At 47.1% G+C, this 19,193-nt stretch overlaps 1 protein-coding gene across 1 annotated transcript; it reads left to right on the top strand.

Moving 5' to 3' along the window:
* The first annotated feature begins 918 nt into the window (after positions 1-918).
* On the top strand, positions 919-17,254 carry NAT8 (N-acetyltransferase 8 (putative)). Its single transcript, XM_083571943.1, has 3 exons — positions 919-1,075; positions 4,800-5,561; positions 15,568-17,254. Exon 2 carries the CDS (start codon positions 4,824-4,826, stop codon positions 5,493-5,495), a length of 672 nt encoding a protein of 223 aa, XP_083428069.1. The 5' UTR covers positions 919-1,075; positions 4,800-4,823; the 3' UTR covers positions 5,496-5,561; positions 15,568-17,254.
* Positions 17,255-19,193: the final 1,939 nt, after the last annotated feature.

Below are 19,193 nucleotides of genomic sequence, written 5' to 3'. Positions count from 1 at the left end.
AACAAGATGGAAGCCCTGAACAAAAGAGTCCCCAAACTTTTATTAGCTGCTAATCCCCATGTTACACCCCCTCCAAACTACATCACTAATACATCACGGTTACATCATGAAAGGGGAGGTCTGGTGGAAGTAATCTGAGCAACCTGGACCCTGCCCCATGGTTCTCCTTGCCCTCCACCAAACACCCATCAAGTGTAACAAAAGAGATATTTACATTTCCCTGTTTCCCAGCCAAGTTAATCACACCCTTTTGTCTTCATCTGGGTTTGTTATTTCTGGAATGGCTACCTGTCTGGCACTCAGGTATCAGGATGCCAGGGATTATCACTCAGGCAGAGGGGCTGCTGAGTAGCTGAGCTCACATGTCTATATGAATTTCTGAAGTTTTCCCAGTGAGCCAGTACATAGATACGTTTATCAGTGAATTCTTACATTTGGTATCGTGCAGCAGAGGCCCTTTGAATAAACTGTGATGAAGTGTTTTGTGGGGACAAATCACAAGAGCCACAAAAGTGATTGTGCTGATTTTGGTAGTGGGCTGCATGTGCATGATATCTGCTGGAGGGGCAACCCCCCCCCCCCAACCTGTACATAAATTCCTGCAACAGTTGTAACACCTTGAGCTTGGCCAGGTAGCAAACAGACAGACCATCAGTGCAGAGCTCTGTGAGCTTTGAGCAAACGAAGGCACCCAGATGGGCTTTTTCCTCCTTAAAAGCTTCAAGGGAGGAACTTCCACATCCTCTTAAAAATGCATCAGCTTTGCTGCTCAGCTGCCCTTCTCACTGATTGCAATGGAGGCAGGGAGGCTGTGATGTGTGCAGTGGGTGGGATCTGGCATCAGGGCTGATGTGCGGGGAAGGATCCCTGCTTGCCTGGAGGAGAAGGCTGGATCTCTGCTTTGAGCTTGCGTGCAGCCTGCTTTCTGGTTGGCTGCTCCCGGAGGAGGAGGAAGAGGAGGAGGAGAATCGCTCACTGGCAGCTGCCCAGCTTGCAAAACCAAGCTGCAGGCAGGTTAAGGGAGAAGGCGGATTGGAGGTCCTACGATCAGGACTGCTCACACACCTGGCAGCAGGTAAGAGAGAGAGAGAGAGAGAGAGAGAGAGAGAGAGGTGTGCACTGGAGTTATCAGGGCTGAGAGTGTTCCACATAAGCAAAGCCTGCTGGACCAGGCCAGCACATAGCTGTCAACCTTCCCTTTTTTTGCGGGAAATTCCCTTATTCCAGCGCCGTTTCCCGCTGCTTCCCACTGCTATCCTGGATTGTTAGATATCCCGTAGACTGTCCCGTAGGGACAGGTGAGGCTACTGATCCCTTATTTTCGAGTTTAAAGGTAAAGGGACCCCTGACCATTAGGTCCAGTCGTGGCCGACTCTGGGGTTGCGGCGTTCAAATCGCTTTACTGGCCGAGGGAGCCGGCGTACAGCTTCCGGGTCATGTGGCAGCATGACTAAGCCGCTTCTGGCAAACCAGAGCAGCGCATGGAAATGCCGTTTACCTTCCTGCCGGAGCGGTACCTATTTATCTACTTGCACTTTGATATGCTTTCAAACTGCTAGGTTGGCAGGAGCAGGGACCGAGCAACTGGAGCTCACCCCATCGCGGGGATTTGAACCCCCGACCTTCTGATTGGCAAGTCCTAGGCTCTGATTTAACCCACAGCGCCACCCACGTCCCTCAATTTTCGAGGCTGCTGGTCCCTTATTTTCAAATCTGAAAGTTGACAGCTATGGGCCAGTATCCCACCGAGGCCAGCATCCTAGGTGGCCAACCAGATGCCCGTAGGAGGGGTAGGAAACCCTGAGGCGGCCTCAGGTTCAAATCCTGAGTCTCCTATTAAAAAGGCGAGATATAAATGCAATACAATGACCAGAGACATGCTTTGCATGCTTAGGGTCCCTTGTTTCATGCGCAGGAAACCCTGTGGCACCCCAAGCGAAAGAAACTTGGCTGCAGCACAGCCTGGCCTCCACTGCACAAAGGGGGGAAGCCTCTGCAATTGCAAATGACCCAGCAGTGTTTGGACTTCCCTTCCCCCAACCACAAGATGACTCAGAGCCCCCCAGCCTAATCCTGGCAAATGGGGGAGGGGAGAGCGTAAGGGGCAAAGTCTTGTTGCTGCAGTGGAATGCAAGAGTAATCTGTTTTTGATGGGGATGAAGGGGGGGAGGGTGAGAGGGAAGGGGGGTTTCTTGCCTTGCATACCACCACCAAGTTACTTTGGGTGCTCCCCCCACCAATAAATAAAGTTTAATATTTAACCAACTGCTCCTCTGGGTCTCTTTCTGGGCTGTGTCAAAAGGTTTCTTGTTGACCGCTCTCAAAGCACCTCCAGTTTGTTTCCGTTTCAAATAATCATCTATTTTAAAATTAATAGTTTGCTTTTAGGGAGGGGGGTCAGGCTCCGACTGCTACCCCACCAAAAACTTTTTAGCGGTCCCCCCCCCCTCACCAAAATGTATCCGTAAAAAATGAGTTTTGTGACACCACCCAAAATGTGTGTGTCCTCTCCCCCCACCCCTTTTTCTTTTAAGGGATTGAAAATACTGGAGGTGACTGGAAGGTCTTTTGCAAAGCAACTTTAAGAACTGGAGTTTTTGCCCTACCCAGTTTTGCTCACCACTTGGGACTACTTTGACATGAATCTGCCCCCCACTCAAGAGTTTGCCATGGGTCTTGGTGGTCCCAAGCCCCCAAAAGTCTACCCACTCCCTGAATAGACTGTCCTATTGGCATCTGTCTGTTGTGGGTGATGATGGAGGAGTGTGCTGTTTTTAGATATCTGGCTTTAGAGCCGTGCTTCTCAATGTATTTGGGAATACTAAAACCCACTCCCGCTGGCCTCCCACCCGACCCTGTCAAAAGCATTATTCTGAATAGCAGCTTGCACAGCCCACTAAGAGAATAACCCAATAAAGTTCAAAGCTGTCACAGCTAATTACACCTGTGTTAGGGTTGCCATACATCCAGAATTTCCCAGACATACACGGAATACTGCAGTCGGAAGCAGTGTCTGGGCAGAAATCAGTTAAATGTCCGGGGAAATCTGGATGTATGGCAACCCATGTCTGCAGTGTCGTATTTGCTGCCAATTTTTTGAAGTTCATTTAAACTTTGGGGGGGGGGGGGAAATAGCTCAACAACGCTTGTGTCCGGATTTTTTCACTTTTTGAAATATGGCAGCCCTTCCTTTGTTCAAAATCCAATTGAAGCTCATTAGTTTAATTAGTTCAACAAAACTGATGAACTTGATCCAGGGATGCCAGCTTTTCAAAGTCTGATAGTCATTTATGCCTCCATGATACATGACAAGATAAAAAAGATGTTTAAAATGAGTTTATCAAAAAAGCCCAAAGCATTTCTGTTAGGGGTTATAGAGGCAGAAATCCCACCCCCATCAAAATAAAAAAATGTTGAAGTTATTTATGTATGTAACAACAGCAGCTAGGATTTTATACGTGCAGAAATGGTGCAGAAGAAGTTCCAACCAAAATGGATAAGTAAGATATGTAGAACTGGCGAAATTAACAGAAAAATTAAGAGAACCTAATGATGAGTGTTTTATGGAAGAATTGATTGCTTTTTCGGACTATTTTAAAGAATTACAATAGTATAATGAACTCGTGAGGAGGATTTGAGCTATGAGCAACAGAAGTAATTAGATTATAAAACTGTGGTTATGATTCGGTAGATTGAAAATAGGGTGCAGAAGGGGAGAAACAGCAACTCTGGGAAAAGGCGTGGGAAGTTGACAAAAATAAAAGACGAAATTGTGTTATGACCGTTTGTGCTAAAAATGTTGAAACTTAATAAAATACAATTGAAAAAAGTAATTTATGCCTCCGACATCCCCCGTGTCTCTTTCTGCCCCCCCCCCCGGTAATAATAATAATAATAATAATAATAATAATAATAATAATAATAATAATATTTATTTATACCCCCGCCCTACCCAGCCAAGACCGGGCTCAGGGTGGCTAACACCAAGTATAAAAACAATTGATTAAAATACAACTTGAAAACAAGATTAAAGTACAACATTAAAATGCAGCCTCATTTCAGTAGAAACTCAAATCAAAAACTTTTGGGGATGAAAACGTCAAATCTTCACCAAGGCCAACTATCCAGACTGGTCCTACATGGGCCAGAAAAAAGCCAGGGAAGTCCCCAAATAGGAGTTCCATCACAGAAGGAGAAAGGAGAAAGGAAAGAGGGGGAGGGGATCAAGTTGATTCCAAGCCAAAGGCCAGGCGGAACAACTCTGTCTTACAGGCCCTGAGGAAAGAAATCAGATCCCTCAGGGCCTTGGTCTCATGAGACAGTGCATTCCACCAGGCCGGGGCCAGTGTTGAAAAGGCCCTGCCTCTGGTTGAGGCTAATCTGACTTCCTTAGGGCCCAGGACCTCTAGGGTGTTGCTATTTATGGACCTTAAGGTCCTCTGTGGGGCATACCAGGAGAGGCGGTCCCATAGGTACGAGGGTCCTAGGCCGTGAAGAGCTTTAAAGGTCAAAACCACCACCTTGAACCTGATCCTGTACTCCACCGGGAGCCAGTGCAGCTAGAAAAGCACTGAGTGAATATGCTCCCATGGCAGGGACCCCGTGAGGAGCCTCGCTGCAGCATTCTGCACCCGCTGGAGTTTCTGGGACAGCTTCAAGGGCAGCCCCGTGGAGAGCGATTACAGTAGTCCCACTGCCCCCAAGAGGGGCTGCCAATTTAGAGGCTCCCCCTATCCGCTTGAAAGGAGCAATTAGTCCCACCCCAGGAAATCCGACAAGCCATTTGTTCTGTTTTCCAGGGAGACGAGGAAGGCAAATTCAAGATGGGCGAGTACCACATTCGCAGGTATGAAGATCGGGACTACGAAGCCGCCCGCACGATATTCTCCCGGGGGATCAACGAACATGCTCCTGCGGGTTTCCGGCATGTTCTCTCTTGCCCCCAGACCCACCTGTTGCTCCTGGGCGCGCTCCTCGCAACCTACCTGGGCACCTCTTCCCTTCTCCTTTCCCTCGGTGCCGTGGCTGCCCTGTTGGCCGTGGGCTGGATTTTCACAAAGCGCCTCTGGGCGGACTATGTTCACGAGGCCCTCGCCACAGACATGAAGGACATCCGCCAGACCTACCTGGTGCCCCAAGACTGCAGCTTCTGGGTGGCGGAGGCCGGAGGCGAAGTGGCGGGCATCGTCGCCGCCACCCACCCAGAAAACCCTTCTCTGCGTGGCAGGGCACTGGAGCTGAAGCGCATGTCTGTGGCAAAGGAGCACCGGGGCCACGGACTTGGCAAGGCTCTCACCAGGACAGTCCTCCTCTTCGCCCAGGAGCACGGGTACAAGGAGGTGGTCCTGGGCACCTCCATGGTGCAGGTGGCGGCCCATCGGACGTACGAGGGGATGGGCTTCCGCAAAGTCAAAGAGATATGCCCCAATACCCTCTGTAAGCTGCTGAGGTTCTACATCTACATCTACCGCTACGAGATCGGAGGATCTCGCTGACACCGGCAACTCGGGGACCAGAGGGGAGCTGCCTCGTTTCACGGAGGAAGAGATTGTGGCCTGTTTGTAGACATGAGGCATCTGATCATAGCCTGCATTTTTAATCAAGGCTTATATTTTGATCAGATTCCTGTATTCCAAAAATGAGCTTAAATTCACATGTTTCTTGCCTTTGTCGCAGGCAAGGTCTTTGTCAGAGGCCCCTTTGGTTTATTGCGGTCATAAAACAGGCTGGGAGCAAAAGGTCACACTGACCATACAAATGATAGAATACAATCAATCAAGGTTGCAAAAACACTGTGCCTCCCATTAAACTTGAGCTACATCTTCCTAAGGTTAAAAAAAAAAAGCAAGAGCTAATACAAACAGAGCTGGCTAAGGAAGAGGCCTCTCTCTCTTTGGAGCTGCTTTAAAGCTTCAGAGAATTTAGAAAACTTAGCTTAGCTTTTACTAAGTTCCCTTTCTTCTAAAAAATCTATATATGTATGAAATATATTGGCTTAAATGTAATTATGCAAAGGATTTAGAAAGTAAGAATCATAGAATCATAGAAGAGTTGGAATAGACCATGAGGGCCATTGGGTCCGGACCCCTGCCAGACAGAGAGACGCCATCGGAGCACTCCTGACATATGGTTGTCAAGTCTCTGCTTAATGACCTCCAAAGAAGGAGATCTTTCATTGATAATGTGTGGGAAGATGAACAAAAGATCTGTTTTGGAGTGAATAGGGCAATAGGGCAAAAGATGAAATGTTAGTTAAGGCGCCTAGTCTAGGGCAAAAGGTTATCTGGTAATTAAGGTGCCTTGTAGAGGTTAATGGCTGTTTGCCAATTATAAATAGAAGGAAATATAGCTCTTTGTCTCCCATAAAAGGTAATAGGAAATGGGTGTATCTTTTATGATTGGTTCTAGCGAACAGCCAATAGGAATTTTAACCAGGCTGATTGGACAGAGGCAGCCAAAGGAGGAGCAAGGGGGCTGGGCTGAGGGAATATAAGTGCTGGCCATAATGGCAGGAGGGCAGGCCAGAGCTTGGTAACCATATACCACTGTGCCTCACATTTATTTGTCTGACAAATAAAATATTATTTTAATTTCTCTATTGCTGCGTTGAATATTTCATTCCAGCTAAGCGTTAACCACAAGCAGGGTGCTACATTTTATGGTGCCTCTGTGACTCGGATAAGTGGTCTGCTGGAACGCAGCCCCTTCGCCTTACTGGGCAGGGTACAAGAGGGAGGACCACTAACTGCTTACCCAGCGCGCACTGGAACATTTTTCCAGGGGAACGCAGAAGTCTCGTCTGTCTGATACCCTGCTCACCGACGGCGACGGACCGGGGGGAACCAGAGAAATAAAGAGGGATCCGCTAAGGGTAAGTGCACAAAGGGGTTTTGGCCCTCCAATTAATTGGGAGGAAGAGAAGTCTTGATCAAACTTCTGCGTCTCAGTAAGGGGGAAACTGAGTACGCTAGGTGGTTGGGTACATCAGACGGTGGTCTGGTGGAGGAAAAGGGAAAGGTTGGGAAGTAGAGTGTGGTGAAGTATCCAGCGCATTGTATGTGTGAGAAAGTACAATCTGTAGCTGACCTGAGTGTGGAGTGGGTAGTACTTCGTTTCCCAGTAAGGCGACTTCACTGGGCAAGGAACCCCACGAAGCGAGTGTGTGAGTGACTGAGTGGATACTTCACAGGGCCATACAATGGGAGTTGGGGGTTCAAAGGGGGAAAATACACCTCTTGAATGTATGTTAAATAATTTTAAGAAAGCCTTCTCAGGAGCATATGGAGTCAAAATGACGCCAGAGCGCTTGAGAACGTTATGTGAATTAGAGTGGCCGAAACAAAATACTGAATGGCCATCTCAGGGAACTTTTGATATAAATTTAGTAAGCAAACTTTGGACTAATATCGCCAAAGAAACGGGAGGGTGCCCAGAACAATTTTCATATATAGATTCTTGGCTGAGCACATTAAATAAAAATCCTCCATGGATAAGGGAATGCAAAGTCCAACGATGCAAATTATTGGCTGTAAAAGCCGAAGCTAGGAAAGGAATCTTGCCAAATAAACTCAAGCCCATTTTTGAGGGACCAGAGGAAGAGGTGCTTCCACCTCCACCCTATGCTCCACATCGAAGGGAGCCTAATCCAAATACTCCACCAGTTGTAACCCCAAGGCAAGAAAGTGGAACGAATAATGGGGGTGGAGTCACAGAACTTGATTCCTTGATAGATTATGATAAATATCTTCAGGAGGCATTGGAGTCCTATAAGAAAGCCCAAGCAGAAGTGGTTATTCCACCTGTGAGTCCCAGTAGAACTCCATCTACAGTCTCCTTTAGTGGAACAACCAATTGCCCACCCCAAACCCCTGTACATCCAAATCCTAGAGAACTATTACAGAAGTTACAGGAAGACCTTGATCGGTCAGCAAGCAATACAGCCAGGCGTATAAAGCTGCTAAAAGAACGCCTTGGGACAGATACCATCCCCTATGATTTGAGGCCCCTAGAGCAAAGCGAAGAGAAAGGTCACGTAGTAGCCCCTCTTAGAAGAGTATTTGATGCACTTGAGGAGCCTGTGCTGGTTAACGGGCAACCCGGACCACGGCCACCTCGAACTTCGACCCTCCAGTACATTCCATTCACAACTACGGATCTGATGAATTGGAAAACACACACCCCATCTTTCGCAGAAAAACCTCAGGCTATGATGGACTTGGTGACTTCAATAGTAAATACTCATAGTCCTACTTGGACAGATTGCCGCCAACTCCTGAATACTCTGTTCACCACTGAGGAAAGAAGAGACATAATTGAAAAGGCACAGATATTTGCGTGAGCAGGCCAGAGTGGGAAATATTTTTAATATTGACCGTCATCTCCAGGATAACTTTCCTTTGGAAGATCCTAATTGGGATCCAAACAATGCAATTCACCTGGCCAGGCTTACCACCTACCGCCAGACGCTTGTGCAAGGTATCCGCAGGGCATGCCAGAAGCCCACTAATATGTCTAAAGTCTCAGAAGTAGAACAGAAACCAAATGAGAGTCCGGGAGATTTTTTAGAGAGGCTGCAGGAAGCCTATCGTATATGGACTCCTTTTGACCCTGAAGCCCCTGAAAACAGCAGAATGATTACTGCTACATTTGTGGCCCAGTGTGCTTCTGACATTCGTAAGAAAATTCAGAAATCAGAAGGATGGGAAGGGATGCTGATGAGCCAAATTATGGCCATTGCACGCCGAGTTTATCGGAATAGGGATGAGGCTGAGAAACAAGAGAAGAAGAAGTGGCAGAAGGAAAAGATGGTGATGCTAGCCACAGCAGTGAAGCAAGACTACCGCCCTTTAAACGGAGGGAGAGGGCGGGGAAGGAATCCACCACTGGGAAGGAATCAATGTGCGAATTGCAAGAAGGAGGGTCATTGGAAGCGGGAGTGTCCTGAACCCCTGAGGTTGGAAGAAGTACGCCCAGGCCCAGGCCCAGGCCCAGGCTCCGGCCCAAGAAACCAGGGACGGGGACGGGGAATGATCCGAAATGGAAGATATCAGAGACCTGGACAAGGACAGAGTAGAGACAATTTCATTGGACTGGCAGAGGAGGATTTTACCCAAGACTAGGAACGACCGGACTCCATAAAGTTAGGCTTCCAGGAGCCCACGGTCACGATTCAATTAGGGAGCCATTTAATAGACTTTATGATTGATACTGGGGCTGAATACTCAGTACTCCCAGAACTATTGCAGAAAAAGGCATCCAAAAGTGTAGTCATTAAAAGTGCCACTGGTCAGTCAGCTAAGAGGTCTTTCCTTCAACCTTTGGAATGCCAGATTGGGGGACATCGTTTAACCCATCAGTTTTTGTATATACCTGAGTGTCCAATACCTCTCTTAGGTAGAGATATGCTGTCCAAATTGCAGGCCCAAATCACCTTCACTCCTCAAGGTCCAGAAATGAAACTGCCATCAAAGGCAGCAGGAATAATTACCCTCTCAGTACCTAAGGAACAATCATGGCGCCTAATGTCAGCCCTGCAAGTCCAACCCACATTGGATACAGGATTAAACAAGCTCCTCCAAACCCTACAGGTGCCACCAGGAGTATGGGCCGAAAATAGCCCACCAGGAATGGCTAAGAATATAGCTCCAATTGTAGTAACCCTAAAACCTATGGCTACCCCTGTATCTGTAAAGCAATATCCTTTACCCCGGCGAGCAGCAGAGGGCATCCAGAAACATTTGGACCGCCTATTAAAATATGGTCTGCTTAAGCCCTGCCAATCAGAATGGAACACACCCCTTTTGCCTGTTCGGAAACCTGGGACAGATGAATACAGGCCAGTACAGGACTTGAGGCTCGTAAACCAGGCTATCGAGACCTTGCACCCAAATGTACCAAACCCATATACCCTGCTGAGTTTGATCCCACCAGAAGCAACATTTTTTACTGTATTGGACTTGAAAGATGCATTCTTCTGTTGCCGGCTGGCACCACAGAGCCAACCTATATTTGCCTTCCAGTGGGAAGACCCTTTGACAGGAACAAAAGGCCAGCTAACCTGGACAAGATTGCCCCAGGGATTCAAAAATTCCCCAACTTTATTTGGTACTGCCTTGGCGAAAGATTTAACAAGTTACCCCTCAATACCTGGAGAAAAGGTGGTTCTGCAATATGTAGATGACCTTATACTAGCGGCAAAGGATTTTGATACCTGTAAAGAAGGGACAGAGGAACTGCTCCACTTGCTCTGGGAAGCTGGCTACCGAGTTTCCCAGAAAAAGGCACAGTTATGTTTAGAAAAGGTCAAATATTTGGGCTTTGACATCTCACACCAACAACGAGCATTGAGACCAGAGAGGAAAGAAGCTATTTGCCTTATTAAGGAACCTACCACAAGGAAACAACTCAGAGGATTCCTGGGAACAGCAGGGTTTTGTAGACTATGGATACCTGATTTCAGCAGTCTGGCCAAGCCCTTACATGAAAGCACTCGAGGTGCAGAAAAGGACCCATTCGTATGGGGACCTGAGCAGCAACAAGCCTTTTTAGCTATCAAACAACGACTTATGGAGGCCCCAGCCCTTGGACTGCCTAATTCGGAAAAACCCTTTCAGCTGTATGTACATGAACAGAATGGGATTGCAGCGGCAGTCCTGACCCAGAGATTAGGAAGTTGGAACCGTCCAGTAGCTTATTTGTCAAAACAATTGGACTCAGTAGCAAAAGGATGGCCTCCATGCCTAAGGGCAGTAGTGGCCACTGCAAGCCTTGTCAAAGAAGCTGATAAATTTACCTTTGGCCAGACAATGTATGTGAATGTACCTCATGCTGTTCTGACACTTATGGAATATAAGGGTAGTTATTGGCTAACAAACCCAAGGATGGCTAGATACCAAGGCCTATTGTGTGAAAATCCCAGGATTCATCTACGAGTAGTGAATATGCTCAATCCAGCAACTTTGCTGCCCCTACCAGAGGTAGATGATGAAGAATCACATGATTGTCTCCAAATAATGGATGAAGTTTATTCCAGTAGACCCGATCTGAAAGATGAACCATTGAAAAATCCAGATGTTGTATATTATACTGATGGTAGCAGTTACCTGCATGAGGGTGCCAGACGAGCAGGATATGCTGTGGTCACCAATGAGGAAGTTGTGGAAGCTGAAGCTTTGCCTGCTGGCACCTCAGCACAAAAAGCTGAACTTATAGGTTTAACTAGAGCTCTGCAATTGGCAGCCGGATGTAAGGCAAACATCTATACTGATTCTAAATATGCCTTCTTAACCCTGCATGCACATGGAGCTCTATGGAAAGAAAGAGGTCTAATCGGAGCCCACGGGAAGGCCTTGAAATATGGACCTGAAGTAGAAATCCTGTTGGAAGCAGTATGGGCTCCAGAACAGATTGCTGTAATGCACTGCAAAGGTCATGGACGTGGAAGGGATCCAATAACCAGAGGAAATCATGCTGCTGACAAAGCAGCCCGAGAGGCAGCCCAAAAGCCTGTGGGAGGATTTATAGCAGCCCTCATACCAGAGGTAGTTCCAGAAGAAGTTAAACCTCACTATACCCCAGAAGAGAGGAAGTGGGCTGAACAGGAAGGGGCGATTGTGAAGGACGGTTGGATGATCCTGCCAGACAATAGGATTTATGTACCTCATCACTTAGCAGGCACAATTGTAAGAAATTATCATGAATCTACTCACCTTGGCGGTACTGCAACCAGAGAGAGTCTCAGTCGGAAGTTGTATATTATTAACCTATCACAATTAGCAACTTGCATTTCCCAGAAATGTGTTCTTTGTGCTAAAAACAATCCCAGGCAGGGACCGGTACAACCTCCTGGAATCCAACATGTGGGATACGTCCCCATGGAAAGCCTAATTGTGGACTTCACAGAGCTGGTCCCTTCTAAGGGATTCAAGTATCTCCTTGTGTTTGTAGATACTCTTACTGGATGGGTTGAAGCTTTTCCCACCAGAACTGAAAAGGCACGAGAGGTAACTAAGAAACTCCTCACCGAATTGATCCCAAGGTTTGGATTACCTAGATGCATTGGAAGTGATAATGGGCCAGCGTTCATTGATCAAGTAGTACAAGAAGTATGTCGAGTCCTACAAGTGAAATGGAGACTGCATGCAGCATATAGGCCTCAGAGTTCAGGGAAAACTGAAAGAATGAATCGGACTCTGAAAACCCAATTGGCAAAATTAACCCAGGAAACAGGATTGGGATGGGTAGATGTGTTACCCATAACACTGTTTCGTGTTCGGTGCGCACCCACAAAAAGACTTAAGTTGTCACCTTTTGAGCTCCTGTATGGGAGGCCGCCCTCCTTTGTTCAGGATATTCCAGCTGACCTCAAACAAATAGGAGACTATGTGACACAGGGACAAGTGCAATCTCTCTCCCGTGTTTTTGTTTCTCTTAACAGGTGGGCCCTCGAGCGCACGCCGTGCAGCATTGCCGAGCCGATTCATCAGTTCCAGGCTGGCGATAGCGTATGGGTGAAAGAGTGGAAACGCGATCCACTTGCACCTAAGTGGCGTGGACCTTACACCGTCTTGCTCTCTACTCCAACAGCGGTGAAGGTAGCTGAGGTGACCCCCTGGATTCATCACTCCCGTTTGAAGAAGTCCGAAGGCAGTTGGACGTGCAAAGGTGACCCCTCTAATCCTTTAAAACTGACTCTCTCCAAAAACCCCTGTATCTAGCCCTACGGGGAACGGGCTAGGTCACGGGCAACATTAGACGACCGGCCTGCTGCAGCCACAACCTGGAAGCTGGCTGACCTGCGCACGCCTGAAGCTTGAGGAGCATCTGAACCAGCGATTGTGAACGGGAAGATTCTCTTATACAATTGATTGACTGCCCCCCCCCCTGTGGAACAATTATCAGAGATATTACTCATTGGGGATCCTTGGGACATATGTTTTGGTCTTGGTGGTTCCCCATTTTTGTCACTGGAGGAATTATATTGGGACTAATATTTTTTTGTTATCACAATAAGGTAATCTTTTGTGGAAGGAATGCATATACTAGACATCAACATGATTTTATTATTAATCCTGATCCCTTGGGAAGGGGAAGGGTCCTTGAATTTGAGCAAATTTGCTAAATATGGATTCAGTCAAAACCACAATATGTGGGTAGGCTTAGCTGAGATGGTAGCCAATGTTGCAAATAGGACCAATTGCCTTGTTTGCTCTCTTGGGCCAGATGATTCAGAGGGAGGTATGCCCTTATTACCAATACCATTAAATGCCATTGGTATGGTAAGCGAAATGCCACACCAAACAGAAGTACAGAATTTCCCCGGATGGAACTCAACTAAACCAATACGAGTTATACCTGTACAAGGGGAATTCTGTGTACATAAATCATCAGAGGCAGCTGATTCTACCATGATAGGCTCTTCTCATTGCCACTATACTTGGGATTATATTAAGAATAGTCAAACCTGGGCAAACGGTACTACCTATCGAACTCGGAATACCTTGCCCTGTGCACCTCCTTTTATTCATGCATGGAAAATGGTGTGGAACATAACTATGACAGAAAAAGGCAATCTAACATACTGCACTGTGAGCTCTATGCCCCTTTTGATATTTCGCCTTATGCACTCCACGTACCAAAGACCTCAGACCCGATGGTTGTGGTGGATATGTGGAGAATGGGCATACAAGAAACTCCCTTCCAAATGGAGTGGGACTTGTTTCCTGGGATGGGTATTACCACCAATGTGGATTATGCCCACTAGTTCGGCCAAGCGTACACGAAGAAACGCTGATATTTCTCATATAGCAGGAGGAAGTACCCAAAGTTGGAGCGATACTGATGATTGGCCACCAGAGCGCATTATAGCCTATTATGAACCTGCCTCCTGGAATCCTGATGAGCTCATACAAGGGGCTCGAGATCCTATTTATAATCTAAACAGAATAATTCGATTGCAAGCAGTAGTGGAACTTGTAACCAATGCAACGGCCCAGAGTTTGAGACTTATTGCACAACAGTTGGATGAAAGTAGAGCCGCCATTTTGCAGCTGAAAATGGGAATGGATTATGTACTTGCCAGGCAGGGAGGCCTATGTGGAGTCTTGAACTTGACAGGGAATGCCTGTTGCTTTAACATTTCTGATAATGGTGAGGCGATCCGTGTGTTGGCCACAAAGATGGAGAATATAGCACATGTCCCAGTACAAACATGGGAAGGATGGGATATGGGATGGCTGACCAACTGGTTACCCAATGTCACGGGACTCAAAGGGATACTATTGTCTTGCTTGTTTTTCTTGACGGTAGTAGTAATGGTTTTGTGTATGGTGCCATGTATCATTTCATGTTTTAGAAGTACAATTAGCAAGATGATTTCAAATGAAACTCTACCTCATATCATGGCCCTATACAGAGCTTTACCTCAGGAATATGATGAAGGTCAAGCTATCAAGGACACTTGGGAAGGTCCTTGAGCTTGAAAGGGGGGAATGAGGCATCTGATCATAGCCTGCATTTTTAATCAAGGCTTATATTTTGATCAGATTCCTGTATTCCAAAAATGAGCTTAAATTCACATGTTTCTTGCCTTTGTCGCAGGCAAGGTCTTTGTCAGAGGCCCCTTTGGTTTATTGCGGTCATAAAACAGGCTGGGAGCAAAAGGTCACACTGACCATACAAATGATAGAATACAATCAATCAAGGTTGCAAAAACACTGTGCCTCCCATTAAACTTGAGCTACATCTTCCTAAGGTTAAAAAAAAAAAGCAAGAGCTAATACAAACAGAGCTGGCTAAGGAAGAGGCCTCTCTCTCTTTGGAGCTGCTTTAAAGCTTCAGAGAATTTAGAAAACTTAGCTTAGCTTTTACTAAGTTCCCTTTCTTCTAAAAAATCTATATATGTATGAAATATATTGGCTTAAATGTAATTATGCAAAGGATTTAGAAAGTAAGAATCATAGAATCATAGAAGAGTTGGAATAGACCATGAGGGCCATTGGGTCCGGACCCCTGCCAGACAGAGAGACGCCATCGGAGCACTCCTGACATATGGTTGTCAAGTCTCTGCTTAATGACCTCCAAAGAAGGAGATCTTTCATTGATAATGTGTGGGAAGATGAACAAAAGATCTGTTTTGGAGTGAATAGGGCAATAGGGCAAAAGATGAAATGTTAGTTAAGGCGCCTAGTCTAGGGCAAAAGGTTATCTGGTAATTAAGGTGCCTTGTAGAGGTTAATGGCTGTTTGCCAATTATAAATAGAAGGAAATATAGCTCTTTGTCTCCCATAAAAGGTAATAGGAAATGGGTGTATCTTTTATGATTGGTTCTAGCGAACAGCCAATAGGAATTTTAACCAGGCTGATTGGACAGAGGCAGCCAAAGGAGGAGCAAGGGGGCTGGGCTGAGGGAATATAAGTGCTGGCCATAATGGCAGGAGGGCAGGCCAGAGCTTGGTAACCATATACCACTGTGCCTCACATTTATTTGTCTGACAAATAAAATATTATTTTAATTTCTCTATTGCTGCGTTGAATATTTCATTCCAGCTAAGCGTTAACCACAAGCAGGGTGCTACAGACAGGTGCCAACTAGGGAGGAGGGAGAAAGAAAGTTGATCCGATGAGCCTTAAAAGTGAGCCTACTAATGTGCACTGATTTGCCAAACATGCACATACTAGCAACTGTTAGCAAAAATAACCAGGGGTTTTTCTCAGCTGGAACTCGCCAGAACTCAGCTCTGGCACCTCTCAGGTGGATGCCATTTCCATTACAAGAGAACAAAGAGTTCATGGTGAGTTCCGGCACCTCTTTTTCCAGAATAATAGCACTGAAGAAAACCATACAGAAATGCCTTCCGATTTTGCTTTGCCAAAAATGTGTATATTAGGGAGAGATTCGCAGCAGAATGCTAGTGACTTTTCAAGAGGATTTCACAATGAATGAATGAATATGCAAACTGGATATGCCGAGAACTGATGACTAGGGAAATGAAATGAAATACTTTATTGTCACTTGTACAACTTGTATACAGTGAGATTACACGAGCACCCCCCACTCAGCTCTCTTAGTCTTAATTCCCCTCATTTACTGACGCACACCCACCAAACCTGAAAGTCAGTTGCCCTCTTGTTATCTTTTCATTCAGCAGCCTAACAGATAGCCTAACAGCCCACGGATAGAAGCTGTTCTTTACAATTAATCATGCTTCTATATCTTCTGCCCGAGGGCAGGAGATCAAGAAAGTGCCGGCCAGGGTGTGAATCATGCCTGAGAATTTTCCTCACTCTCCCGAGGCAACGTTCTTCTGCTATTTCATCCAGTAGATTCACGGGACAGCCCATAATATCTTGTGCTATATTCACCACCCTCTGTAGGCACTTCCTATCAGATGATGTCAAACCAGTGTACCACACCGTGATGCAGTATGAAAGGACACTTTCTATTGTTGACTGGTAGGAGGAGATCATCAGACGTTGACTGACATCGTTCTTCCACAATACTCTGAGGAGATGGAGTGTCTGTTGGGCTTTCTTAACCACCTGGGTTGTATTGATTTTCCAAGTAAGGTCTTCACTGAGATAAACTCCTAGGAATTTAAAGGAAGAGACTCTCTCCACACAGCCCTCCCCGATGTACAGCAGGGCTAGTTCTCCTCTCTTCCTCAGAAAGTCCAACACCGTCTCCTTTGTCTTGCTGATATTAAGATGCAAGTTGTTCCCTAGGCACCATGTAGATATTAGACTCAAACTGACATATTTCATGGACTGGTTGGACACACAGGAATAGTGGGAGAAACCAGCCGGGGAACCCCCAAGGGAAGAGGGCTCAGAGCCCAGGGATTGGCAATGGGAAGACCGTAAGTGGTCAGAGGGAGAGGATGGGGGGAAGAGGTGGTGTCGGAAGCTGAGGAGGCAACAGGGCTTAGTGAGCGGGGAGAGTCCGTGGCAGAGAGAAGACCAGACTCAGTGGCAGAAGCTGAAGCAGGCCAGGGGAGGAGGGAGGCCAAGAGAAACAGGCAGCCGTGGGGAGGTGGGGACCATAGCTGTCAATGTTTTCTTTTTTTAAAAGGGAAATTCCCTTATTCCGAATAGGATTACTCGCAAGGAAAGGAAAAAGTTGACAGCTATGGTGGGGCCCTTCAGTCTCAGCAATTGCTTCATGGGAGCAAGACTTCTTGGAGACGAGTTGCGGTGCTCATTAGGTCTGACACTCCTGCGCAGATCCCGTTTTTGCTAATAAAGTATTAACTCCCAATTGCTCAGTTTGCTTTTTTCAGAGTCAAGGCCGGCACTTATAGAAGCTGCATTGGCCTCACTTAAGCAGAGCTGGATTCTCTTATCAGCTAGCAGCTAAGTTAAAACCTCGTCAGAGATCCTTCCACTCTTCCCTTCCCGGTTAAGCCACCCATTAGCCTGAGCTGCAGGCCTGCAAGAAGAGCAAAACGAAAGTTATCATCTTCATCACAGGTCATGAATTCCACAACCAAAGTGGGTTTTGCAAGCCCTTAAGGTTGCTAAGAGACCTCAAGTCTGGAAGGAGAAACACCCCACCGGCTGTGCAATGGTCAGAAGACCCTGCTGCCCTTCCTACAGAATCACAGAACTTTAGAGGTGGAAGGGACCCCGAGGGTCATCTAGTCCAACCCCCCTACAATGCAGGAATCTCATTTGAACATTTTTCCTATAAATGCAATCTCATGTGGATACCAACTTGGACGCTTTACACCAGGAGTCAGCAACCTTTTTCAGCAGGGGGCCGGTCCACAGTCCCTCAGACCATGTGGTGGGCCAGACTATATTTTGGGGGGTGGGGATGAACGAATTTCTATGCCCCACAAATAACCCAGAGATGCATTTTAAATAAAAGGGCACATTCTACTCATGTAAAAACACACTGATTCCTAGACCGTCCGCGGTGCAGATTGAGAAGGCGATTGGGCCGCATCCTGCCCCCGGGGCCTTAGGTTGCCTATGCCTGCTTTACACCAATGTGTATGTTTCAGTTAAGGTGGGGTGTTGATGCTTATAGTATTTTTAACCTGGCTGGTAAGTTCCAGCCCTCTCTAAACTCCCCACCTGCCTTCTGTTTTTCTCCTCTATTCTTTGTTCAAATCGATTTTTAGAAAACTGAAAAAAGCAGGCCAAACTGAAAAAAGTCCTGCTTGCCCGTGAGTCTCTGGGGGCCTCCAGTGCATAGCTGTCAACCATCCCTTATTTGGCGGGAAAGTCCCTTATCCCAGCACTGTGTCCTGCTGCTGTCCCTTATTGATGATGTCCCTTAAATTTCCCGGGTTTCAAAGGAAGCAGCTCCTCTCCCTCCCTCCCTGCTGGCCAGGGAGGAGGGAGGCTCCAACTGTGTTGCTTGGCTGCGTTGCTCACCCAATAAGGAGTCTAAGAACGACGGGGGGGTGGAGCTTGCATGCCTTGTGCCGATCAAATTGGCCGTGTTGCCTGGGGAATCGCCTTTGCTCAGCGCTTCCCAGCGGAGAGGTGATGGTGGTTTTCCTTGCTGCATCCCCTTTGCCGGGTTGCTGCGCTGTGGGAACCACCGCTTGAGGCTTCGTTTGGCTGCTGCCTGGGCTTTCTGCCTTTGGCTCAGAGGGGCTCAGAAGTTGAACATACCTGTGCTTGGAAAATCCCTTATTTTGGCTGCTGATCCCTTATTTTCGAGGCTGCTGGTCCCTTATTTTCAAATCTGTAAGTTCACAGCTATGCTCCGGTGTAAGATTCTTGGAAGGAGATTTTGAACGGGGGGGGGGGGGACCAGATGTGTTAAACCCAAATGCAGACCACCTGTCTGGCTCTCTGCACAGTTTGATGGGGCAGCCTGGTCTGAGGCAGGACCCAGCCAGTAGCCCACTGTAAAGCTGGTATTTTGGGGCTGGCACACTTCCAAAAGGGGGTTCCTCATGCAGCCTGCTGCAAGATCATTTTTAGCTGGCGACGCTGCCAGGGATTTTACCTGGGACCCTGCCAGGGATTTTACCTGGGTCCTTCCCTGGCCATGCTCTGGAACAGAAACCCTTCTCCATAATGTCTGGTCTTCCTTGAATGGGGGGCAGTGCAGGGGCCCCCCAGGCTCGAGCTACTGTGTGGAAAATAGCCTTCAGGTCCCACGCTGGCAAGTTAACGCCACACAGGGCTTCCACTTCCTCCAGTGCGGCTCACAACGCCCACAAGCCTGGAGATTGGGT

Source organism: Podarcis filfolensis (genome assembly GCF_964270895.1).
Source record: "Podarcis filfolensis genome assembly, chromosome: 9".
Classification (NCBI taxonomy): Eukaryota; Metazoa; Chordata; class Lepidosauria; order Squamata; family Lacertidae; genus Podarcis; species Podarcis filfolensis.
Note: the sequence above shows the minus strand (reverse complement) of the source record. Positions and strands in the feature narration are given on the sequence as shown.